The 25,688-nt window shown below is 50.6% G+C and overlaps 2 protein-coding genes across 2 annotated transcripts; both read right to left on the reverse strand.

Annotated features, from left to right (window-relative positions):
• Positions 1-417: 417 nt before the first annotated feature.
• On the reverse strand, positions 418-9,854 carry Atp6ap1 (ATPase H+ transporting accessory protein 1). The gene is made up of 10 exons (XM_070039468.1): positions 9,655-9,854; positions 9,277-9,403; positions 7,106-7,180; positions 5,514-5,707; positions 4,192-4,232; positions 3,617-3,702; positions 3,008-3,249; positions 1,733-1,780; positions 1,407-1,638; positions 418-1,231 (listed from the first exon to the last, which is right to left on the reverse strand). The coding sequence occupies exons 1-10, from the start codon at positions 9,798-9,800 to the stop codon at positions 1,022-1,024; spliced, it is 1,401 nt and encodes a 466-aa protein (XP_069895569.1). The 5' UTR covers positions 9,801-9,854; the 3' UTR covers positions 418-1,021.
• Positions 9,855-17,050: 7,196 nt separating this feature from the next.
• Positions 17,051-23,832, reverse strand: Tafazzin (tafazzin, phospholipid-lysophospholipid transacylase). Its single transcript, XM_070039469.1, has 10 exons — positions 23,426-23,832; positions 23,119-23,247; positions 21,458-21,503; positions 21,148-21,233; positions 19,379-19,459; positions 19,260-19,301; positions 19,038-19,100; positions 18,856-18,908; positions 18,072-18,149; positions 17,051-17,963 (listed from the first exon to the last, which is right to left on the reverse strand). Exons 1-10 carry the CDS (start codon positions 23,532-23,534, stop codon positions 17,862-17,864), a joined length of 789 nt encoding a protein of 262 aa, XP_069895570.1. The 5' UTR covers positions 23,535-23,832; the 3' UTR covers positions 17,051-17,861.
• Positions 23,833-25,688: the final 1,856 nt, after the last annotated feature.

Raw genomic sequence — 25,688 nt, forward strand, 5'->3', positions numbered from 1 at the left:
TGAGGGTCCAGACAGGTGTGGGGCGGGGCGGACTGGTGGCCAGTGCTGCGCCCCACGAGGGATCCTTGCGCGGGAGCCGCGCGCGCCCCGCCCCGCCCCGCCCCGCCCCGCGCGCGCCTGTTACGTCCCCTGGGAGACTCGGCGCGGCCCCGTGGGCTGGACGCGCGCCGCTGCCGCAGAGGGGGACTCGCTGACGCCGGCTCGCGAGGTAAGAGCTGCCATTGTCAGGGCGAGCTCCTCCCAAGATGTCGAAGCACAAGGATGGACTCGGCCTCGACTTGCCCTCCATTCCCACGACCGGTGAAGGTCCCAGCTCGCTAGAGACCCTTCCAACCTCCCGGTCTCCCGTGGTGGCTTGGCCGGGCACCCCCCCCCCCTTAGCCAAGGGCATGAAATAAGTAACGAGAGGACAGGACATGGTGATCTGACCTTATTTTTATTAGGAAGGGAATAATAAGAGCACCCCAAGCTCCTGCCAGGCACTCCTAGTGGGAACATGACAGACACCCAGTGAGCACACTCAGCCCACCTGTCGGGAAGGTCCCTTTTTCAGGCCACAGAAAGAAATCAGATGTACTGTTTATTCTTATCACATCACAAAAATAAAAATTATGATGCTAGCCGAGCTAGGCAGACAGTTGAGTAGTATTTCCACATGCTCCCAAACTCACAACCTCAGGCTTCTGGCTGCAGCAGAGTCCCAGAAAGTTTCTGAAGGGAGCATACGCTACACCTACACAAAAAGCACTTACAATGCACTTACAATGGTGGACCGACAGAATAAATAAGAAATGAGACCCTAGCACTAATGTCCCTTACACTTTAGGACTCTGAATCTGAGAGCTGTCTTCAGGTCTATGCAGAATATATACATCTTGATAGGAATGGTGGGGCAGCCCCAGGAAAAGCCCTCAGCAGGTGGAGGAGGGAGCAAGACAGGCTGAGGGCAATAGGAGGTTCATGCTATCCGTAGGAAAAGGGGATCCACAGGGTGAGAAAGTGACCATCTCAGTGCCACAGCTCACACAATTTGGGTTAAAGAGATGGCGGGGCCTTTATGGTCATCAAAGCGATCCATGGTCTTGAGGCTGAGTATCATGTGCAGGCCGTAGGTAAAGATGAAAACCATGATGAGGGAGGTGATCAGCCCCATCCAGATGCCAGGGGAGAAGAAGCTGGCGCAGTCACTGGCATAGGAGAATTGCTCACCTGTCACATTGAAAGCCTGGATCTGCGGGAACAAAGGGACACAGGTCAGACAGGATGCCCAGCCAGGGCTGCATTCTGTAGTCGGTGCACAGTCCACATATCCAGACAGGAAGTATACAGGACTGTCCACTCCATGCCCAAGCCATGCTGACATTCCAGGCCCACCCTCCTTCCCTCCTTCCCTTCCTGTTCCATACCTGGAAGTCCTGAAGAGTAATATGCCAGAGGGAGGGCTCCGTGGCCGCCACGAGGAGGTTGCCACTCTTGCGAGCACTGCTGACATACCCACAATGGAAGGAGTAGATGCTGGGTCCTGTGATCTGGGAAGTGTTGAAGGAAGCGACAGAGCCATTGCTGTGGATTTCAAGGCGCTCCATGGTAAACCAGTGTCGGGCAGATACTGAGTAGAATCGGTTACTCAGGATGAACCTGAGGGAGGGGCAGTAATGATGTCAGGGGGGGAGCAGGGAAGACCAGAGCCACTATCAGCCCCACCACCAGCACAACTACCCCCAAGACTCACTTGAATGTCACCACTGTACCGAAGAGCTGTTCGTAGGTCAGTGAAAGCCTGTAGGATGAGGGAGAAGGGTGCTGTCAGGCTCTAGGAGGGCCTTGAGTCATTGATTTGCTTACTTAATTTCATTATGTTGTAGTTCTGGGGATTAAACTCAGAGCCTTGCACTTGCTAGGAAAGGGCTCAACCACTTGAACCATGCCTCCAGGTCAAATAATGAATGAACGTTGGGCAGTACTTGGATTCCTATTCAGGACCTACTGCTTGCTAGACTGGTGCTTCGTCACCTGAGCCACATTCCCGGGGTCCTCCAGAGCAGGTTAGAGGAGTAAGTCCCTCAGGTTTTCTCTTTTTTTTTCTTTTTTTGTCCGCCCTGGGGCCTGACCTCTGGGCCTGGACGCTGCCCCTCAGCTCTTCAGCTCAAGGCTAGTGTTCTACCACTTGAGCCACAGCATTACTTCCGGTTTTCTGGTGGTAAATTGGAGATAAGAGTCTCACAGACTTTCCTATCCAGGCTGGCTTTGAACCCTGATCCTCATATCTCAGCTTCCTGAGCAGCTAGGATTGCAGGCGTGAGCCACGGGCGCCCAGCAGGTTTTCTCTTACTTAAGCTGCCCTAGGTCCTCACAACCATCTACAGGCCGTGTCCTCACCTGACAGATGGGAAATCTGAGGCTCAATCCTAACGAAGCCAGGAACAGAGCTGGGAACCATAACCCAAGTCCCGCACCTCCAGGACTCCTTCCTCTGGTTTCTCTGACTCTATTGCCCATCATTCTTTTAGCAACCTCTTGGGGTTGCTGAGCTGCCTGCTCTGGGCTTTGGGGGTGATGGAAAATGGAGTATATAGGAGGTGGCTCTGGCAGCTGGTCTAGTATTCACCCATGCTGCAGACTCAGAGCTGGTACTCAATGGGCAAGGGCCAGGTTCCTGGGTGGTCCTGTGCTGTTAATAACTCAGATTCCAAGCAAGGGTTACAGAGCACAGGAAAGCAGAACTCTGAGAGCTCCCCCTTTAGCAGCCCATCGGTACACACCTCAATGACACCTACACTTCCCAGCTGACCTCATGCTTACCCCCCACCCACACACCTGACCCTGGCTTTCCTGCCCTGACCCAGATCTACCCAGTGGCAGAAGGCCACGTGGCAGCATAGTCCCCCCCAGAAACACCCACCAGCCGCCTCTCAACAGCTCTAGGAGCCACGCTTGACCCCTTCCCACCCCCTCCCTCCCCAGTCTTACCAGTGAGTTTGCCCCACTGACCCCCTAAAACTCTTACCAAGCCATGGAATCATTCCAGAAGGAGCCAGTCAGGTTGAGGTCCTGCACCCCAAAGGTGAGGTGGGTCAGGTCCTCCAGTTGGCCACTGTATGCCACAGAGAAGTTCTGGGCCCAGAACAGAATCCGTGGCACAGTGCGATTATAAACCACAGGAGGATGGATCACAGTTGGTGCTGCTGTCTGTGTTTGAAGCAGCTGGCGGCCTAACCCAGCAGCCACCATGGCTACATCACGGGTCACCTGCAGAAACACCCAGTAGGCCTTCTTTTAACAGCCCTAGGACTAAGACTTAACCCACCAGCACACCCTCCTTCCCCTCTCCAATGAGAAGCCTGTCCACTAGCTCAAAGTCCCACCTGGTCAGAGGAAGTTTTTCCTCCAGCTTGCCCACATTGTTCCCTAGTACTGATCATATTCCCTCCACCTCAAACTCAAGATCACTTGGACTGAGCATCTAAGAATGCTGCCCAATCACAAAACAAGATGGAGGGGGCTGCTCTCGGGATAGAGAAAACAGGACTTAACACCTCCTAGTCCTCCCCAGGGTCATCCCACCAGTCATCTTCCTGCCCCATATTCCCCCGAACTCTGCTGGAAGGCCACATACCCTGGAAGGGTGGACAGCTGTGAGAGCTGCTGTGTACGGGACATCTTCAGATTTGAGCGTGCTCAGCACCTGCCCAATGACCTCATCTGAAGGGTGATAAGAGCAGAGAACCAGGTCACTGAGCAGCCCGCATAAAGCAACACTTCCTACCACACGCCTTAGAGACCTTCTGCATGATGTTAAAAGCAATGTGTGTATACACGTACACACGCACGCACATACACACACGCACACACACACACACACACACATTGTATGTATGCATATAGAACTGCATGTCCATGGAGGACTGCCCTTCATAGCAAAAACAATCCTTTTGTTTTTCTCAATGTTACTCATTTTAGGTCCAAAACTCCGGATTCACCTGGCCTGAGCAGAGACTGGATCCCTGGCCTCTAGCTTATACACCTCTGCCAGGTGGATCTGGCTCCAGCAGGACATGGCCAGGGAACAGTCATTATCCCGTCCAGCAGCCCCTGAGAGACAGTGAGGGAAGGCTAAGGAGCTGTGGGGCAGCTCTCTGATCCAGGTGTATGGGCAAAACGAGGACATGAATCCTCCCTGGCACCACTCACCATTGCCTGTGAGAACTTCCCTGGGCGCCATCAGACCGGAGCTATGAAGGAGACACAGCTTGAGATCCTAGTAGGTGACTCGGCCCTCAAGTGCAAACACTTGGCTTAGAAGAGCTCTCTGAAGCCCACTACCCTCCCCACAGCCCCTGCAGCTGCTTCTCCTTGCCAGCAACCCACTATACTCCAATTTCTCCTCTCCTCTGGCTTTGCAGTCAGGTTCAAGTGTCTTGTCACTTGCTGTTTTGTGCTGGTCCTGAGGCTTGAACTCAGGACTGAGGCACTGTCCCTGAGCTTCTTTTTTGCCCAAGGCTAGTGCTTTATCACTTGAGCCACAGCTCCACTTCTGACTTTTTTTTTGATAGTCTTGGGGCTTGAACTCAGGGACTGAACTCCAGAACCTCTATGTTCAAGGCTAGGCACTCTATACCACTTGAGCCACAGCACCACTTCTAGCTTGTTCTGAATAGTTTACTGGAAATAACAGTCCCGAGGGCAAGGCGCCAGTGGCTCATGCCTATAATCTTAGCTACTCAAGAGGCTGAGATCTGAGAATAACAGTTCAAAGCCAGCCCAGGCGAGAAAGTCCTGAGACCCTTACATCCAATTAACCACCAGAAAACCGGAAGTGGTGCTGTAGCTCAAGTGGTAGAGTACTCACTTTGAGCTGAAGAGTTCAGGGACAGTGCCCAGGCCCAGAGTTCAAGCCCCATGACCAACCAAAAAAAAAAAAGTTCAGGGACAGCACTCAGGTCCTGAGTTAAAGCCCCATGACCGACCCCCGACCCCCACCAAAAAAAAAAGCCTGATAGACTGGAGTTAAACCACAATCCTCAGATCTCAAACTCCTGAGTAGCTAGGATTCCATGTGTGAGCCACCAGTGCCCAGCTTACTTCTGGCTTTTTTAGGAGTTTATTGGAGATAAAGAGTTCTTGGACTTCCCTACCCGGGCTGGTTTTAAATCACAGTCCTCTGATATCAGTCTCCTGAATAAGTAAGATTACCCATGAGCCCTTGGCATCAGATTGGCACTTGCTCTTTGAACAGGTACTAGCCAGCAGGGAGGATCCCCCAAAATGGGGCCATGTCTGCTCTGTCCCCAGAGGTACAATAGGCCTAGGTCAGTGCTGAGCACCTACTTCTAGCTCACTATGTGGTAGGAGGTCCTTCCTGCCTCTTCTGGGCATACGTGGAATCTTCTGGAAGGATTTTAAGGTGGTACATGAGGGAAGATGACCATCTTTGGATGAACTATACCACCAAAGCCCCGAGCCCCTCTGTGCATCCCAAGGTTAGAGGCTGGAAGTGGGCACCCAGGCCATACCTGGCTGTATAGGGTAAGTGGATGAGCAGCAGGGCAGGGAGGCTGGCATTGAGTTTCAGCTCCCGAAGGGTGGCCAGGTCCACATGCAGGGGACTAGCCCCAAGCTTCTCCTGCAGGTAGGTGGTCAGAGTGCTAACTGCATACCAGTCAACAGCAGGAAGTACCAATGAGGAAGGGGCGAGGTCCAAGGCATTCTGGGGATAGGGGAGAGGCAGAAGAGTGAAGCAGGAAACAGTGGGCACCTGCTAATCCCCCAAACCTCCCTGGCAAGCCACATCCACACAGGGGTCTTACAGAGGCAGAACGTGTGTGTACCCCTTCCCCAGAGTTCCTGATGCTTATATTCCAGGCCCTTCTACCTTCAAAATCAGCACCTCTGTTTATTTTCTCCCCAGTACTGGGATTGAATCAGACTCATCAAATATGCCAAGCAAGCAGTCTGCCAACTGAGTTATAGCCATAACCTTTTTGGTTCTCTGTTGGTGGTGGTGTTTTTTATTTTCATTTTTGTTTTGCCAGTCCTGGGGCTTGACCTCAGAGCCTGGGCACTGTCCCTGAGCTTCTTTTGCACAGGGTAGCGCTCTACCACTTGAGCCACAGCGCCACTTCCTGCTTTTTCTGCTTATGTGGTACTGAGGAATCAAACCCAGGGCTTACTGCATGCTAGGCAAGTACTTTAACCACTAAGCCATATTACCACCCTGTTTTGTTATTTTTTAATTTTTATTTTTTTATGCTGGTCCTGGGGCTTGAACTTTGGGCCTTGGCGCTGTCCCTGAGCTTTTTGTGCTGAAGGCTAGCACTCTACCACTTGAGCCACAGCTCTACTTCGAGTTTTTTAGGGTAGTTAATTGGAGATAAGACCAAGATCCTCAGATCTCAGCTTCCTGAGCAGCTAGGATTACAAGCATGAGCCACCAGCACCTAAATTCGTTTTTTCTGTTGGATCTGGGCCTTGAACTGAGCTTGAGTGCTGTCACTGAGCTCCTTTTTCTCAAGGCTAGCACTCTACCACTTGAACCACAGCTCCAGTTCCAGATTTTTCTGTGATTATTTGGCGATAAGAGTATCACAGATTTCCTACCCCAGCTGGCTTTGAACCACAATCCTTAGATTTTTGGCCTCCGAAGTAGTTAGGATTACCAGCAGCCACCTATTTTTTGTTTTGTTTTGTTTTGTTTTGGGTCCGGTTGTGGGGCCTGAACTCAGCCTGGGCGCTGTCCCTCAGCTCTTCAGCTCAAGGCTAGCGCTCTACCACTTGAGACACAGCGCCACTTCCAGCTTTTTTTCTTTTTGCTTATGTGGTGCTGGGGAATCGAACCCAGGGCCTCATGCATGCAAGGCAAGCGCTCTACCACTGAGCCACCTTCCCAGCCCTGTTTGCTTGTTTTTGAGATAGGGTCTCACTACCTTCGCCTAGACTGGTGTGAACTCTTGATCCTCCAGCCTCTGCCTCTCAGGTAGCTGAGTTTGCAGGTATAGCTCACCTTACTATACTGTATGTAGCTCTGAAGATTACAGTTCTTATTGTGCTAGGAGAGGGGACACGGGATGGTACTCCCCATGGCCTAGGGCTGGGAGACAACTCTTACCTCCAGGTTAGAAAAGGCGCTGTCCTGTTTATTTCCAAACACACCACCATATGCTGTGAAATCCTCAATGCTTAGCTAGTATGGAAGCAGAAGAGACATCTCAGAAGATTGACCAAGGAAAAGGAGCCAAAGCAGAGGGGCCCCGTGCATTCTTAGGAGAACAAAATCATTTATAGCCTGTCAGGTGGGGCCTGGGAATGGGGGTAGGAGAGAAGGGTGTCCTCCAGCACTCTTAGGGAAGGGCAACAACACAGAAGGCAGTCATGAGGTTGAGAGGCTTATGGGCAGCTGTCTTGTGGTAAGCTCAGGAGTAGTAGTCAGCGGACAAGAGGAACTGGGGAGGGAAGAGGGAAGCTGGGGGAAGGGAAGAGCATTCAAGTAGAAGTCAGAGCAAAGGAGAAGCAGCTGAGTCCAGTCTGGACCGGATCCTTATAAGATGGGAAGCCCCTGCCCCACCATTTTCTGGTGGGAGGAAGTACTTAAGTCACCGGGGCTCTCAGGAACACAGTAATCCCAGCCCAGCCCCTTCCCTTACAATCTACCTGTGTCCTTTAGTGTTTACCCTTTACCCCAACCTCCACCCCCCCCCCCTTTCTCTGGCTTCTTCCAGTACGGTCCAGAGTTTATCTTAATCAGCTTCCCTAACCTCATTGTTTGGTACACACACTAGCCCAGCCTCCCCTCCTTTCTGGGCAGGAATGCTGGCTGTTTGCTGGCCTGTGGTGTGTCCATCGGGCCATAGCTCCCTGCTCTACATTACCCAAGGCTTTCTGCCATATTCAACACTGCACCTGACTTCCCCCTTCCCACATGTACGACACAGCCCTCTCTCATTGCCTAGAGACCTAGCAGCCCATCTCTGGCCCCTTTGTCTCACTCCCTCGGCCCCAGTCACAGCAGCATTCCTTGAACTCACCAAAGGCATTCTTTGCCCATGGTCTTTGCACCTAAAGCTTCCCCACCAGAAATGTGCTTCTCCCAAAACCACATGGCTCCCTCCCTCTCTCCCCTCATCAAGATACCATCTCCTATCACTATTATCCAGACCACTGTCCCCAGTCCCTCTGCCCTCTTAGCCTGCTTCCTTTGCTACACTGAACTACTGGCTCCTAAATAAAATGGACAGATAGCATTTGTCAATATGCCCTCGTGAGGCCATCTTCCTAGGCTAGGGTCTTAGTTTATTCTGCTCACTCCAACAGTCCCAACACTTAACAATATCTAATACATGCTAGGCACTCCATCTTTCACCAATGAATCAACAGAAGTGTCTCCTAAAACTAAGGAACCTGAGCTCAAAGTTTCATGCAGATTATTTCTCACAGTCCTCTGGTGCAGGTGGTGTTCATTTTACAGTTGCAGAAACTATCATTTATGAAGGTTATGTGTCCAAAGGCTGAAAAGTGGTAACACTAGGAATGAGTTCCATTCTGACATTATATGCCACCTCCCCGAAGGACTCCAGCAAGCGTGAGCAGCCTCATCTACCATCTGACACACTAACAGAGTTAAAGGCACAAGGAGAATGAGCCAGATAGGCCACTAATGAGGAAGGGACAAGTAGAGACTTGACAGTCTCCCAACCAAAATCTGGCGCTGTCCTAGAATCTTCCTGTGATCTACACATCTGCTTTTGGGGACAGAGACCTGGAGTAGAGGAAAAACAGCATATTTGTTAGGAGTACAGACTCAAGGTGGAACCAATGTGGGGTCTCTAAGCTCTGGAACATCAGCAAATCCAAGCAGGGAACCAAGATAATGACATCCGTTTAGCACAGGGCATATGAAGCTCTACGTGAGGGGCCCTTTCCCAAGAACTCCTTTAATGATCATTACCATTAGAATTACAATTCTGCCAAACGTTTAGCTGTGTGACCTTGGGCAAGTCACCTACCCTCATACACATCTTTTCATCTGTAAACAGCTATGATAATCCCTGTCATTCTAAAGTGCTTGGTGATCCCTTGTTTTCTCCCATTAAGTTGGTGCCATTTCCCTGGCTCTCACCATTTCCACTGAAGCTTCTCCCAGAGGCCTTCCCAAGAATCCGGCCACATGTCCCTAAGTCGGGACAGACCACTGGAGCTTTCCTTGGGGAATGGGTGTTGCAGAAGGGGCCGGGGGAAGGTGGGTCTGGCTGGACAGAGCAGGTAAGGGAAGAAGGGGCACACCTTGTCCTGCAGGAAGAGCAGCACATTCCGGGGACCCAGTTCCAGGGCGGGATCTAGGTAGGTAGAAAGCTGCATGTCGCTGGTGATGTGTCCCTCGTGCGTGTCGGCTGCTGGAGCCCACAAGTCCCTGACAGGGGACACAAGAGGTACTGTCATGCGGGGACTCATGGCTTGAGATCCAAAGCTCATGGGATGAGCACGACATGGGGTTCTGATCGTTGCACTTGTGGAGCGCGCCCCCCGAGCAAGAGTCAGCCCTCATTGGGGCCTCGCAGCCTCTCGCCGAGGACACCCACGGAGTCAGGAGATTCAGCTGCCGCTGCGCGCAGCACAGCCCTCCCCAGCCCAGCCCGGCCGGGCCCAGCCCGGCCTGCTCACCGATCACTGGACCACAACACCAGCGGTACTTGCTGCTCCGCAGCCGCCGCCGCCACCATCAGCAAAAGCGGTAGCCACGGCATTCGCCAGATCGCCAGGGCCCACTGCGTCCCGGTCTGTACCCAAGTCAACACAGTCGCCGCCATCACAGCCTTTGCCTTCACTGCCCGGGAAGGCAGCTATCCCACATCACATGACCATCGTCTCCGCCAGAGCTCCGCCCAACCTGATCATTGGTTCCAGATCAGACCTTCCTCGTGAATCATCGGTGATTGAACCAAGAGCTTAGCACTCAAGGCCACTCCTTTTCACTGGTTGGCTGTACGTGTCTCCAGGCGCGTAATCTAATGAAAAGGGAGGCGGGGTCAAGCTCTACCCGGTGGACCCGGTTGTGCTGGGCAGGGCCAGTTCCTCAGAGTCCCACACTCAAGCCTGGGCTTTTCTGTTTGCTTAAGGTGAAGGTGTTATCCTTTTTCCTTCAGAAAAGCCCTACCTCATACAAGGGAGGGGAGAAATATGCCTTAGAGGGGAGGGAGGAGAAGGCTCAGGCTCGTATCCATGCAGAAATACCAAAACTTACCATGGGCAGAGAGGAGAAGGTCCAGAAACATACAAGAAGAGAAAGGATAAAACCATGGGGGGAAACATGCTTGCAAAGACATCATTACTAACGATTTCACTAAAAAGGTAAGTAAGATGAGGACAGGAAACTGCCTTTTTAAAATTATTATAAAGTGTGGTGTAAGTCAGGCAAAGAGTATATTTCTTTCTGGACAATGTTACTCCTTCCACACTCTTTCTCAATTTTCCCCTTCCATACCCACTCATAGTTGTATAGTAAGTTCATTTTCAACATAGTGTCTAGTGAGTATCACTGCTACATTTGATCATCCTCCATTTCTGTATTCTCGTATCCCCACAAAGACAGATAAACAAGACAACAACAAACAAAATTACAAGAAAGCAAAGAAACAGAAAACACTGTTTTAATCAATAACAGCAAAAAAAAGGAGGGAAGAAAGAAATAACCAGCTGGATGCCTCTCACTTGTAATACTAGCTATGCAGGAGGCTGAGATCCAAGAGTCACAGCTACCCTGAGGAAGAAAAGTCCATGAGACTCATCTCTAATGAACCATCTGAATTCAAAACCAGTGGGGGACTGAGAAGGTGGCTCAGTGGTAGATTGCTTGCCTTGCATGCATGAGGCCCTGGGTTCGATTCCTCAGCATATAGCTATGGCTCAAGTAATAGAGTGCTAGTATTAAGCACAAAAAGCTAAGGAACAGGGCTGGGAAGGTGGCCCAGAGGTAGAGTGCTTGCCTCGCATGCATGAGGCCCTGGGTTCAATTCCTCAACACCACATAAGCAGAAAAAGCTGGAAGTGGTGCTGTGGCTCAAGTGGTAGAGCCCTAGAGCTAAGGGACAGCGCCCAGGCCCAGAGTTCAAACACTACCAAAAAAAAAAAAAACCCTACCCTGCAGGGTACTGGTGGTTCATGCCTATAATCCTTTCTACTCAGGAAGCTGAGATCTGAGGATCACAATTCAGAGCCAGCCTGAGCAGGAAAGTCGTCATCTCCAATAAACTACTCAAAAAAGTCATAAACAGCTCTATGGCCCAGGTGGTAGACTGCTATCCTTGAGTAAAAGAAGCTCCAGGACAGTGCCCAGGCCCAGACTGGCCTGGGTTCAAGCCCCAGGACTGGTACCAAAAAACAAAAACAAAAAACCACAATGCCCTTGAGGTTGGAGGTGTGACTTACTTGTTGGAGTGCTAGCCCATGAGAGAAAATGGAAGGTAGGAATCCCAATCTCCAACCACCCCCCCCCAAAAAAAAAATAGGGGAAACTTTCTTTTTTTGTTGGTCATGGGGCTTGACCTGGAACTCTTTCACTCAAGACTAGTGCTCTATCACTTTTTTTTTTTTTTTTTTGTCGGTCGTGGGGCTTGAACTCTGGGCTTGGGTGCTGTCCCTCAGCTCTTCAGCTCAAGGCGAGCACTCTACCACTTGAGCCACAGCGCCACTTCCGGTTTTCTGGTGGTTTATTGGTGATAGGAGTCTCACGGTCTCTCCTGCCCGGGCTGGCTTTGAACCGTGATCCTCAGATCTCAGCCTCCTGAGTAGCTAGGATTACAGGCGTGAGCCACCAGCGCCCGGCTAGTGCTCTATCACTTTGAGCCACAGCATCATTTCTGACTTTCTAGTGGTTAATTTGAAATAAGAGTCTCATGGACTTTCCTGCCCAAGCTGACTTGGAACCACAATTGCCAGATCTCAGCCTCCTGAGTAGCTAGGATTACAGGCATGAGCCACTGGAGCCAGGCTAGGAAACTTTCTTTCATTTGGCCGCTTTGACAAGAGCAATCCCAGTGTGTTAGTGGTGACTTAGTGTAAAATTGTATAAGATTGTCCTTCCCTGACATTTATATAACGGAAAAGAAAGAGTAACAGCTACACTCAGAAAATGAAAGACATAGTATCAAACGAATTGGGTGGGAGACTTGTATTGTTTTCCATACAGTCTTTTGTTCTCTCAGATAGTAATTGTTACAAACAAAATGATAATCACAGCCCTACACCTGTGGCTCATGCCTGTAATCCTAGGTACTCAGGAAGCTGAGATTTGAGGATTGCAGTTCAAAGAAAGCTCTGGCAGGAAAGCTTTTGAGACTCTATCTCCAAATAATCACCAAAAAGAGAGCCAGAAGTGGAGCTGTGGCTCAAATGGTAAAGTGCTAGCCTTGAGCAAAAAAGCTCAGGGATAGTGTCCAGGCTCTGAGTTCAAGCTTAGTACTAGCACACACACACACACACACACACACACACACACACACACACACACACACACACACACACACACACACACACACACACACACACACACACACACACACACACACACACACACACACACATAAACAGAACCAAATCTTGAATTCTCTCCTTCAGAATATGTATGCTGGCTAAGAAAAAGTGAATTTCTGTTTGTAACTTACCTTGAAATGCACCAAAAATAAAATGGAAAAACACTAGGCAAAAGATATGTGATAAGGATTCTAAAATGTTAAAAGCAGAATCTAGGAAATGGGTGTATTTGAATGTTCACTGTAATTTTACCAGGGGATTGAGCATGATCTCTACAACTCACCTACACCCCTAACTCAGTAAGCTTTTTAAAAATGTTTGCATGGTTATTATAAAAGGAATACACAGGTGGGTTATAGATACATAAATCAGGTAATGAGTACATTATTTTTTTTGGTTGATTGTGGGGCTTGAACTCAGGACCTGAGTACTGTCACTGAGCTCTTTCACTCAAGGTGAGCACTCTACCACTTTGAGCCACATTTCCACTTTCAGTTTGGTTTTTTTTTTTTTTTTTTTTTTTTCCAGTCAGAAACCTGAACTCTGGGCCTAGGCGCTGTCCCTCAGCTCTTCAGCTCAAGGCGAGCGCTTGACTGCTTGAGCCCACAACGTCACTTCTGGCTTTTTCTGTTTATGTGGTGCTGAGGAATCGAACACAGGGCCTCATGCATGCAAGGCAAGCACTCTACCACTGAGCCACCTTCCCAGCCCCCACTTTCAGTTTTCTAGAGTCTTGTCAGGGCTGGGAAGGTGGCTCAGTGGTGGAGTGCTTGCCTTGAATGCATGAGGCCTGGGTTCGGTTCTTCAGCACCACATAAACAGAAAAAAATGTAAGTGGTGCTGTGGCTCAAGCGGTACAGTGGTAACCTTGAGCTGAAGAGCTGAGGGACAGTACCCAGGCCCAGAGTTCAAGCCCTGTGACCAACAAAAGAAAAAGTCTCATGGTGGGGCTGGGAAGTTGGCTCAGTGGTAGAGCGCTTGCCTTGCATGCCTGAGGCCCTGGGTTCAATTCCTCAGCACCACATAAGCAAAAAGAAAAAAAGCCAGAAGTGACGCTGTGGCTCAAGGGGTAGAGCACTAGCCTTGAACTGAAGAGCTGAGGGACAGCGCCCAGGCCCAGAGTTCAGGCCCCACGACCGGACCAAAAAAAAAGAAAAAGTCTCATGGACTTTTCTGCCCAGTCTGGCTTTAAACCATGATCCTCAGATCTCAGCCTCCTGAGTATCTAGGATAACAAATGTGAGTACATTTCTTTCTTTCTTTTTCTTTTTTTTTTTTTTTTCCAGTCCTGGGGCTTGAACTCAAGGCCTGGGCACTGTCCCTAGGCTTCTTTTGCTCAAGGCTAGCACTCCACCACTTGAGCCACAGTGGCACTTTGGGCTTTTTCTGTTTATGTGGTACGATGGAATTGAACCCAGGGCTTCATGCATGCTAGGCAAGCATTCTCCTACTAAGCCATACTCCCAGCCATGAGTACATTTCTTTTTGAACAATGTCATCCCTTCCCTCACTCTGTTTCCCAGTATGAACTGTATCAAATGTTCTCCTTCCCAAATTCCTGTCTACCTAGCATCTGTAAACACAGCCTAGTTAGGAAAGAGTCTTTGTAGATGTAATCAAGTTATCATAAAGTCATATTGAGTAAGAATTGGCCATAATCCAATGAATAGTATCATTATAGGAAGAGGGAAGCCGGTGGCTCATGCCTGTAATCCTAGCTACTCAGAAGGCTGAAACCTGAGGATCACGGTTCAAAGCCAGCCCAGGCAGGAGTCCATGAGACTCTTATCTCCAATAAACCACTCGAAAACTGGAAGTGGTGCTGTGGCTCAAGCGGTAGAACCCTCGCCTTGAGGTGAAGAGCTGAGGGACAGCGCCCAGGCCCAGAGTTCAAGCCCCATGACTGACAAAAAAAAAAAAAAAAAAGAGGGACATGGGGCACCAGTTGCTCACACTGCAATCCTAGCTACTCAGCAGGATAAAATCTAAGGATCACAGTTCAAAACCAGCCTCAGCAGATAAAAGTTTGTGAGATTCTCATCTTCAATTAACACCAGGAAACTGGAAGTAAAGCTGTGGCTCAAAGTGGTAGAGCACTAGCCTTGAGTGAAAGAGCTCCTGGACAGTGCCTGGGCCTTGACTTCAAGCCTCATGATGGAAGGAAGGAAGGAAGGGAGGGAAGGAGGGAGGAAGGGGAGAGGAGGGGAGGGGAGGGGAGAGAGGGAAAAGAACCTCACAGACTTTTCTACCTGGGCTGGCTTTGAGCTGTGATCAGATCTCAGCCTCCTGAGCAGCTAGTATTACAGGCGTGAGCCACCAGTGCTGGGGCACCTGAGCTTTCTAAAATGTCATCATCCTGCTCAGCGTCCTCAACAGCCTCCTTGTTTGCCCAATAGCCAACTGCAGGAACTATTGACTCCTCCCTGGTGCCAGTACTTCAAATTCCAGGTGTGAGCCTCCCTCAACTGCTGAGGTTTTTCTGTTGGCAGACATTGGAAGCATTCCTGCTGTGTGCCATGATGCAAAATGCAAGATGTTTGACATATTTGAAGAGTCATCCTCCTTACCCACTACTAGGCAAGATACCAGAACTGGAAGTGGCTGTGATTCAGGGATCAGGAGACCTCACAGCCACACACTGTAGGTTTCACGTGTATGAAATGCATGATTCAACGCTGGAAACTCCCTGTGCCCTGCAACCCCTGCTGAGCTTTTGCTTTTATTATTTTTTTTTGCATTCGTGGGCCTTGAACTCTGGGCCTGGGCACTGACCCTGAGCTCTTCAGCTCAAGGGTAGCACTCTACCATTTGAGCCACAGCGGCACTTCGGATTTTTTTGGTGGTTTGTTGGAGATGAGTCTCGTAGATTTTCCTGCCAGGGCTGGCTTTGAACTACGATCCTAAGGTCTCAGCCTCCTGAGTAGCTAGGATTACAGGCGTGAGCCACTGGCACCCAGCTCTGAGCTTTCTTAACAAAACCTTCTGATTTGAAATATAATCCCCCAAAGACAAAAGCAAAAACAAAAAACAACAGCCCAACATGAAGATGCACCAGTGACTACAGAGTAAACAGACTTGTGGCACCACCAGGCCAAGAATTCAGCATTCCCAAAGCTTCTCATTCTCTCCTAACCTGCGTTCCACCCCTAGCACTGCAAAACTATCTAGCCCTCTACCACTTTGAGCCACAGCACCACTTCCGTTTTTCTGGTGGTTTGTTGGAGATAAGAGTCTCATAGACTTTCCTGCCTGGGCTGGCTTTGAACCGAGATTCTCAGATCTCAGCCTCCTGAGTAGCTACGATTATAGGTGTGAGCCACCAGGGCCTGGCTCCCTTTGGTAATTTTGCTTAATTTTGTTTTTTTGGAGGTAAGGTCTGACTAGTATGTAGCCCAAGCTGGCCTGGAAAGTGATGATGTAGCAAAGGTTTCCCTCAAACTCTCAATCCTCCTGCTTTTGCCCCTCCAAGTACGAGGATTATTGGCATGTACCACCACACCTGGCTCTTTTGGCGATTAAAAAGCATTCATTTTGAAATATTAATTTCAATATAATTGCAGCAGTCCTATTGTCTGAATGTTCTTTTGTTACTGGTTCATTTCTGTGGTTCTATCTTAAAATAAAAAAAGATTTGCTACTAGCATATATGCATTGTACAAGGGGAGTTCTTGGGACATTTCAATACATCCATACCGTATACCAGAATCAAACTTACCTTTCCATTCTTCCCCTCTCATCCTCCACTTTTTTTTGGCGGGGAGCCAGTCCTGGGGCTTGGACTTGGCCTGGGCATTGTCCCTGAGCTTGTTTTTGCTCAAGGCTAGCACTCTACCACTTGAGCCACAGCATCTTTTCTGGCTTTTTCTGTTTATGTGGTACTGAGGAATTGAACCCAGGGCTTCATGCATGTGAGCCAAGTGCTCTACCATTGAGCCACCTTCCCAGCCCTCCACTTCTTTTTTAAAATTTTATTTTCTTATTTTTTTTATTTTCTTGTAAAGATGCTGTACAGAGAGATTACTATTACATCAGTAAGGTGATGAGTATATTTCTTGCCAGGCATTGTTACCCCCTCCTTTGTTTTCTCCTACTATCCCTTCCTTCCTCTACCTTCCCCACCCCCCCCCCAAAGTTGTAAGGTTCATTTCTAACAGTGTCTTGGGCTGGGAAGGTGGCTCAGTGGTTAAGTGCTTGCCTTGCATGCATGAGGCCCTGGGTTCAATTCCTCAGCACCACATAAGCAAAAAGAAAAAAGCCGGAAGTGGCACTGTGGCTCAAGTGGTAGAACACTAGCCTTGAGCTGAAGAGCTGAGGGATAGCGCCCAGGCCCAGAGTTCAGGCCCCACGACCGGACCCCCCCAAAAAAAAAAAAGTTTCATGGACTTTCCTACTCAGGCTAGCTTCAAACCAAGATGCTCAGATCTCAGCCTCTTGAGTAGCTAGAGTTATAGGTGTGAGTCACTGGAACTGGGATGGATCCTCCTTTCTGGTCCAGTGGGTCACATCCCATCCCTACAGAAAGGCCAAAGGTACAATGGCACAACATAGATGCTTTATTGTTTTAAAAAACATGAAAATCTAGACTCCAGAACATGAGAGGTGCCAAGACAGAAAGGATAGAAAAGTGGTCGGGCCCCAGCATGGCGATTAGTGGCCAGCTCTTAGGCCCTTGCTGCAGGCTCTGCTCAGCTGGGCTTGACTTCTGGCCGAGAACTTTTCTTCCTGTCTGCAGGTGACCCAAGGACAGGCCTTGCCTAAAGACAGGCTCTGCAGTGGGGGAAGCTCAGGCAGAAAGAAGACATGGCTGACAGCCATCCCTGAGGAAGTAATGAGCAGCTCTTCCACTGGCAAGGGTGGGCAGGTGGGAGCCAGGCCTAGGGGTCTTATGGCCCCTGGGCCATAGTCCTAGCCAGGCCCCACCTCCCCCACCCTACTCATTGCTCACCTGCCTCCTTCACTCCCTGCCAAACCCAGGAGAGGAAGTGGGAAGGCAAGAAGGAAGGAGGCCCCTGCCTAAGCCTCTTCTTGCCTTCTTGGACAAGTGTGAGGAAGAGCCGAGCCCTCCTTCAACTAAAGAACCACAGAGGAGCTAGATGCTCACCAAGTAGAAGAGAGCATTCAGTAGTGGTTAGGAACCAATCTGCCTAAAACCCGCATCTTAGCTAAAAGCAGCATCCATCCTCCAGCCCCAGGTTCATGCAAGGCAAAAAAGCCAATGGTGGCGCTGACAGCCAACCAGGCTGGTACTGAGGTCCAAGCTCTGCCTCTTCCCATGCCTTAGAGGACACAGCCACTTCTTGGAGCTGAGGATTCCACAGCCGGACTGAGTGGGACAACGCCTATCTCCCAGGCTGGAAGTGGTTATGGAGCTGCTCGGCCTGTGTCTTCAAGCGTTGGAATTCCTCTTGAATGAAGTCTGTCAGAGCTTTGCGCATCTCCACCTAAGGATGAGGACAGGGCTGCCCTGTACCCCTCAGGGACCTTGGCCAAGGTGCCCTGGGAGGCTGAGGGGTGGGAGGGCTGAGGACAGCTACAAGGAGGACACTCACAGCTGACTTGTTCTCTGCCCGGAGCCGCTCGAGCACAGGCAGTGCACTGAAGGGCTTCCCGATCAGCACGGTGATTTTCTGTGGGGAGGCCGGCCGCCGAAGGTGACAAGGAGCAAGGAACTGTCCCCAGTCCCAGCCCAAGCAACCTGGGGAGCCAGAGCCAAGTCCTACTCTGACATATTATGTGCTCCCCTAGGCCTCTTTCCCTCCTTAAAATATGCAGGTAGAGCTGGGCACTGATGTCTCACTCCTGTAATACTAGCTATGTAGGAGGATGAGATCTGAGGATCGTGGTTCAAAGCCAGCCCCAGCAGTGAAGACTGTGAGACTCTTTATTCCAATGAACCAGCAAAAAGCCAGAAGTAGATCTGTGGCTCATGTGGTAGAGTGTGCTAGCCCTGAACAAAAAAAAGCTCAGCAACATTGCCCAGGCCTGGAGTTCAAGCCTTAAAACTGGTGTGCACACACAGACACACACACAGACACAGACACACACACGCATGCATGCATGCATGCACGCACAGCCCAACACAATCCCAGTCCTGGCACTTGTCATATCTGATTTGCACCATTCCAACCCCACGGCCTATCCCTACCCAGGCCTGGTTTTCTGTTACCATCGTAAACCTCTTGGTGCCAGGAAATCCCTATCTAGGCTCCCCTCAGTTCCTCTATTGTGGCTAAAGCTCAGCTCCTCCCACATCTGTCCTCTGGAGTATGGCTCAGAAGAGACAGCAGGCAGCCCAGCAGACAGAGACAGACAGGGGTCAGCAGATCTACTCACCTGGCCAAAGCGGGGGAAGTAGGGTGGGCTATTGGGAAGGACATCATTCATTCCTGCAGTGTGGTAGACAGGAGGCCAGTCACTAAGGGGAACAGGGCAGCTGGGGGCCACAGGGAGTCCTAGGTCCTCCACCCCAGTTGCCCTCTCTCTGCCACCTCAGACACCACCAAGGGAAGGCTCACCAACATGCCACAGCGGCAGGATGATGGGGTTTAGGTGACACTCGGCAATCAGGCGTCCAATTCCTGTCCGGGGGAGAGGCAAGGCAGTGTCATGAGCCAGGCCACACTTCCCTCACAGCTCCTGTGCAGTGCTTTCCCCTGCTGCTCCCAAGTGAAAGCTCGCACAGTGGACTCATCACCTGCCCCACACACCCAGCCAGAGGCGCGGGCCACGGCACTCACCCCACTTGAAGCGCAGGAACTCAGAACTCATGTTCACTTTCCCTAGAGAGAGCGCACAGGGGGAGCTTGGGAGGCATGCTCAGGCACGCCCAGGCCTCCAGCCAGCCAGCCCCACTGACCTTCTGGGAAGATGTGGACCCAGTCCCCATGGTTGAGCTTCTCTAAAATGAAGTCCATCCCCTTCTGGTATACTCCGTCTCCTGCAGAAAAAGGTCTGTTCCCTTCAGTCTCCATTTTCTGGGGAAGAGGAGCCTGCCTTCAACACTCTCCACACAAAACCAGCTCCTCTCCCTGAAGCTCACACCTGGGGGACTCTGCCCTAAATTCCCCTTGTCAGACTTGCTCATCTCTCCCACCACACCATTCACACCTTTGTTCAATATTCTCCTCCTCTCAAACTAAAATAGCCTTGTCAGGCACCGGTGGCTCACACCTGTAATCCTAGCTACTCAGGAGACTAAGATCTGAGGATCACAGTTCTAAGCCAGCCCAGGCAGGAAAGTCCATGAGAGTCTTATCTCCAGTTAGCTACCCAGAAAAAGCCAGAAGTGGAACGGTGGCTCAAAGTGGTAGAGCACTAGCCTTGAGCAAAAAGGGCTCCTGGATAGTGCCCAGGCCCCAAGTTCAAGCTCCACAGCCAACCAAAAAAAAAAAAAAAAAAAAGGAAAGAAAAGTAGTGAAACAGACTCTGTTGGAGGTTTTGTTGTCTACAAGATTTTTTTCCTAAGTGCTTGATGGTTTCCTCTAGCCCAAAAATACTTCAGAGAGGTTTTTGTTTTCAGGGAAGCCTCAAAAGGGAGGGGCCAGCAAGAGGAATGATGCTGGAGGCCAGGGCCTCACTCTGGTGCCCCTGTGAAAAGGATCTGCTGCGATCATCCTGTATACCCTTTCCATATAGCTGAGGAGACAGATGCATATCACCACACCCAGCATTTTTTTTCTAAGTTGGTTAAGATGGAGTCTCTCAATGTCTATTTTTGTGCCTGGGCTGACCTCAAATTACTATCCTCTCTATCTCTGCCTGCCAAGTAGGATTACCATGCCCAGCTAGAAATGGTGTGTGTGTGTGTTGTGTGTGTGTGTGTGTGTGTGTGTGTGTGTGTGTGTGTGTGTGTGTTGTATGTGTGTATAGCTGGTCCTGGGGCTTGAACTCATTGTCTGAGTGCTGTCCCTGAGCCCTTTTTTGCTCAAGGCTAGTGTTCTACCATTGGAGCAGACAGTTACACAGTCAATTGATTTTTCTGTCTGGGCTGACTTTGAACTGTGATCCTCAGATCTCAGCCTCATGAGCAACTAGGATGACAGGTGTGAGCCATTGGCATTTGGCCTAGAAATTGATTCTTTTTTTTTTTTTTGGTCGGCCGTGGGGCTTGAACTCTGGGCCTGGGCGCTGTCCCTCAGCTCTTCAGCTGGAAGTGGTGCTGTGGCTCAAGTGGTAGACTGCTAGCCTTGAGCAAAAGAAGCTCAAGGACAGTACCTAGGCCTTGAGTTCAAGCCCCAGGACTGGCACACGTGCGCACGTACACGCACACGTGCGCGCATGCACACACACACACACACACACACACACACACACACACACAGAGACACACACACACACACTCTCTCTGCCATCAGTGAACCTGTATCAACTTCCTGAAGAGGCCTTGGATGATGCCTCCTTGAATTTGCACACCTCAGCTCCAAGCACATACAAGCAGCTGTAGAGAACAGATACCTCCTATGAACCATATCTCCTCTAAGCAGCCCCTGATATTTCTGCTGCCATGTTATGGCTTCCATATTGTCTTGCAGGGGTCCCTCGAGGACAGAGGCACTGGCCACCAGCCTCCTTATCCTAAGGGAGGCCTGATAACCCTTAGAAGTTGCTCCCAGAGAAGCAGCTCACCTCGGCACACAGGCACGCACTTGCCCAAGCTGAAGAAGTGGGAATGTAGCTCCTTAGTGAAGCAGATGTCTGCAGCTGCTGGGGTCCTAAATCAGACAGCCTCAGTCATCCCTTCCCACAGACTCACTGCTCCTTGCCCACCCCCAGCACGATACCCACCAACATCAGCATGCACAGACCCAGATGAAGGGCCTGCGGGGGCCCGCCCCATACCCTGCCTGGACTGCTGGATGCCCTCTCCTGGGCAGAGGAGGACAAGGGCAAATCTGGGCAGACATGTGGGCAACTCAAGGGGCCCATTTCTCCTCACCAACGCATCAACTTCAGATTCCAGATATGGCGGAGTTTCAGGATCCCTAGAGGAGAAGAAAGGCTTTATGCTCCAACTCACCTTGTCTTCACTGAGAATCTTTTTATTTGTTACCCTATTTCAAGGAATGTAGGTGAAGGGCAGCAACATTTTCTACAAGCTAACAAAGCATCTCCTAGAGCTTTGAGTTGGAACCTCAAGTTTCCCCTAACCTCCACAGCTTACTTATCCCCAAAGCTGTTTATTTCCCTGAAATAAACATGGGGCTTGAACTCAGGACCTGGGCACTGTGCCTGAACTTTTTTTTTTTTTGGTCCGGTCGTGGGGCCTGAACTCTGGGCCTGGGCACTGTCCCTCAGCTCTTCAGCTCAAGGCTAGCGCTCTACCACTTGAGCCACAGCGCCACTTCTGGGTTTTTTCTTTCTGCTTATGTGGTGCTGAGGAATCGAACCCAAGGCCTCGAGCATGCAAGGCAAGCACTCTACCACTGAGCCACCCTTCCCAGCCCTGTTCCTGAACTTTTGTGCTCAAGGCTATCACTCTACCACTTTGAGAGGCAGCTCCACTTCCAGTTTGTGGGTGGTTGATTGGAGATAAGAGTCTCCAGACTTTCCTCCCTGGCACAGAGCCAGCAACTGGTGGCTCACGCCTGTAATCCTGGCTACTCACCACAGCTATACTTCCGGCTTTTTCTGTGATTAAGTGGAGATAAGAGTCTCATGGACTTACTACCCCAGCTTCAAACCGTGATCCTCAGATCTCAGCCTTCTGAGTAGCTAGGATTACAAGTGTGAGTCACCAGCAACCACCCCCAATATATTTTAACCATGCCCATTCTTCTAAACCTCTCCATCAATGTCACTGTGACCACCCTGGTCCAGGCTACTGGACAGCTCCAGGGCTTCCTTCCTTTCCTCCCCGTGTCCACCTGTGGCAATGCACAGATTCTTCTCATCTAGGCTCCAATATGACCAAGTGGCTTCCCATGAGCTGTAGTATAGACAGTCTGACCCCTCCCTCCTTTCAGCAGTGGGCACCCTTCTCTCTGATGGGTCACCCAGCCATCTGATGACCTGAACCAAGTAACCATGCACAAAATCAGCAAAATTGGCATTTCTAGGGCTGGAGGCATGGCTTAGGGCTAGAGTAAGTGCCCAACAACTGAGTGGCCTTGACTTCATCCCTCAGTACTAAATTAAAAAAAAATAAATAAACAGGAATTTCTAGGTGAGGCAAGCAGGCTCCTAAATGGGGCTGGTTGAGGGGTACAAACCCAAGTACAATGCTGGAACCAGATTGCAAGTCACACAGCTCCTAGCCCAGAACATCTTTGACATGATACCCTGTCAAGAGTATCCTCTCCCTCCCACAAACTGTTCCCAAGACTGTGTAGGGCACCCAACAACTTAGAGAACAGAGTTCCAGTGGCATAAGAGTAAAATGAAAAGGAAAAAAATAAAAAAGCCGTGTGGCTATTTGCACATTCCTTCCAATTTTCTGAGCTCCTCTCCACAAACCAAGTTTCCATCCCTGAGGCACTGCAGAATCACAAGTGCCAGGACTATGCAAAGACCCCAGGAAGAAGCAAGTTTATTCTTTTTCTATTGGCCCATCTGGCTTCTTTCCGTGCCTCCCTGTGCCAAGCAGTCTAACCCAGTTACCCCAGAGATGCGGGTCATCCATGCAGGACTGGTGATTGGAGACGGTGATGAGGGGGGTGGCAGGGCCTCGGTTTTCGATGAGCTCATAGAGCACTTCCTTGTTGTGGACGGTGAGGTGGTTCATATACTCTGGGAAGAAAGGAGGGGTGCTGTGGGTTTCCATTTACTCTACCCTGGCCCAAAGTTTGCCTCTGCCAGGCTACGTCCTCCCAATTTCCCCAAACCCAGTCCCCCCAACTTTGGCCAGGCGTGGGGGGGGGGGGCAGGGATCCGTGCCAGACCCTGCTTTAGTCTCTGGCTCACTCACTGGTCCAGAAGCAGCTGTACGTGCCCACCAGGCCCATGACGACGCTGCTGGCCAGGGTCCAGGTGAGCGGCGGCACGGCGGGGAATGGCCATTTCACGTGGAGGGGCATCTCCTCCGGCCCCCCCCGCGCGTCCGGGTGCTCCCGCCACAGCGCAGCCACTCGCACCGACCTAGCTCTGTGTCCTCAGCCACTCAAAAGAGGACCTTGAACAGGCCCGCGCACGAACCGGGGCCGTTGCTCGGCACCACGGAAGACTAGACCAAGGTCACCTCGTGTGTCAACATCCGCCTAGCTCCGCTGTCTCCCCACACAGCAGCCGTCTCCGGGGCCAGATGCCAGACCTGCAGTCGGAGCGGCAGCAAGCTGGAAACGGGATGGTAAAGGCGCCTGGATCTCACACCCGCCGGAAAGCAAGGCTCCCGGCCGCTTGTCGCAAATCGCGCCGCTTGACGGCAGTGGAGGCGGATCCGGTCCCGCCCCGCCCTACTCTGGCAAGTCCTTAATTGTATTCTTTGAGGTGACAAGGGCCGCGCAGTACAACAGCTGGTGTGATCACGTCTTTTTATTATTCCCCTCTTTATTGAGGGAATATTCCCACAACATAGGATGAACCATTTATGATATTTTAGTATTATTACATAATATAGGCAACATGGACAATTCATATGTATTACATTATGTAATTTTATATAATTACAAACGCGCAATCTTATACTACTGCATGCGTGTACCATATGATGCATATATGTAATGCAGAATGTAATATGTGATAGTACATACAATGTATAACATATAGTAACAGCAAGATATTTCTACATATGTGATATATTTTACACCATCACATCGCATTTTATACTATCACATCCTGTCAAACGCTATGACTAGTTCCAAACCGTATTTGTCATCCATCCTTTTTTTTTTTGTCGCTCGTGTCGCTCGTTCGATTCCTCAGCACCACGTAAGCAAAAAGAAAAAAGCCGGAAGTGGCGTTGTGGCTCAAGTGGTAGAGCGCTAGCCTTGAGCTGAAGAGCTGAGGGACAGCACCCAGGCCCAGAGTTCAGGACCCACAACTGACAAGAAAAATACAATAAAGCCATCCTCTATTAATTTTTTTCCTTTTCCTTTTTGTGCTGATCCTGGGGCTTGAACTCAGGACCTGGGCACTGTTCCTGAGCTTTTTTGCTCAAGGCTAGCACTCAACCATTTGAGCCACAGCTACACTTTCAGATTTTTGGTGGTTAATTGGAGATAGGAGTCTTTTATTTATTTATTTTTTGTCGGTCATGGGGCCTGAACTCTGCGCAAGGGCTTGTCCCTGAGCTTTTCAGCTCAAGGCTAGCGCTCTACCACTTGAGCCACAGCGCCACTTCCAGTTTCCTGGTCCCCTGGGCTGGCTTTGAACCGCGATCTTCAGATCTCAGCCTCCTGAGTAGCTAGGATTACAGACGTGAGCCACAGGTGCCCAGCTGCAAAATATTTTCAAGATGACCAACAGGAACGCTATTCTGGTATAACCATTCATCCAGTCAGGACTTGAGTGGACGGATCCCAACGCCCACACAGCGCCGACTGTCCCTTGCTTTAGGTCTTCACCGACCCAATGCTGGATGCAATGCCTAAGAACGTGAAGTCAGGGTAGGTGCTGGCAATCGAGGACCTCCTGTGCCCGAACAGGGCCAATTCCCTGCTAAGAGCTGCCTTACTCCTCCACCCAAGGGACGCCAGAGGTGGAGCTGAGGTGCACACATCTGGATTCCCTCTGCGCCGATTCCATGTCGACGCTGTCCTGCTCAGTAAAGGATTGCTCCTGCTCCGCTAAGGTGACTCAAGCTGCGGGCCGGCTGGAACATCTTCCCACGCGGTCCGGGAAAGGCGGGGCCTGGGATGGACGGTGGGCGGGCAGGGCGTCAGTTCCCAGACTTGAGCCCGCCCGCTGGGTCCGCCACGGGGGGGAGGAGCCAGAGCCTGTTCACTGGCCCACGGGAGTTGGCTCTCAGGACGGCCCCCTGGAATCTGGAAACAGTTTTTTCGTTTTCCCCTCAAGTATGAAATGAGGGCCTAGCACCAGTGACTCACACCTGTAGTCCCAGCAACTCAAGAGGCTAAGATGTGAGGATTATGGCTCGAAGCAGCCCAAGATGGAAAGTGTGTGAGACTACCATGTTCAATTCTTTTTCTTTTTGTCGGTCGGGGGGCCTGAACTCTGGACCTGGGTGCTGTCCCTGAGCCTCTGTGTGCTCAAGACTAATGCTCTACCACTTG

The sequence above is a fragment of the Dipodomys merriami genome, unplaced genomic scaffold, assembly GCF_024711535.1.
Source record: "Dipodomys merriami isolate MVZ:Mamm:240054 unplaced genomic scaffold, mDipMer1.0.p SCAF_3, whole genome shotgun sequence".
Taxonomy (NCBI): Eukaryota; Metazoa; Chordata; class Mammalia; order Rodentia; family Heteromyidae; genus Dipodomys; species Dipodomys merriami.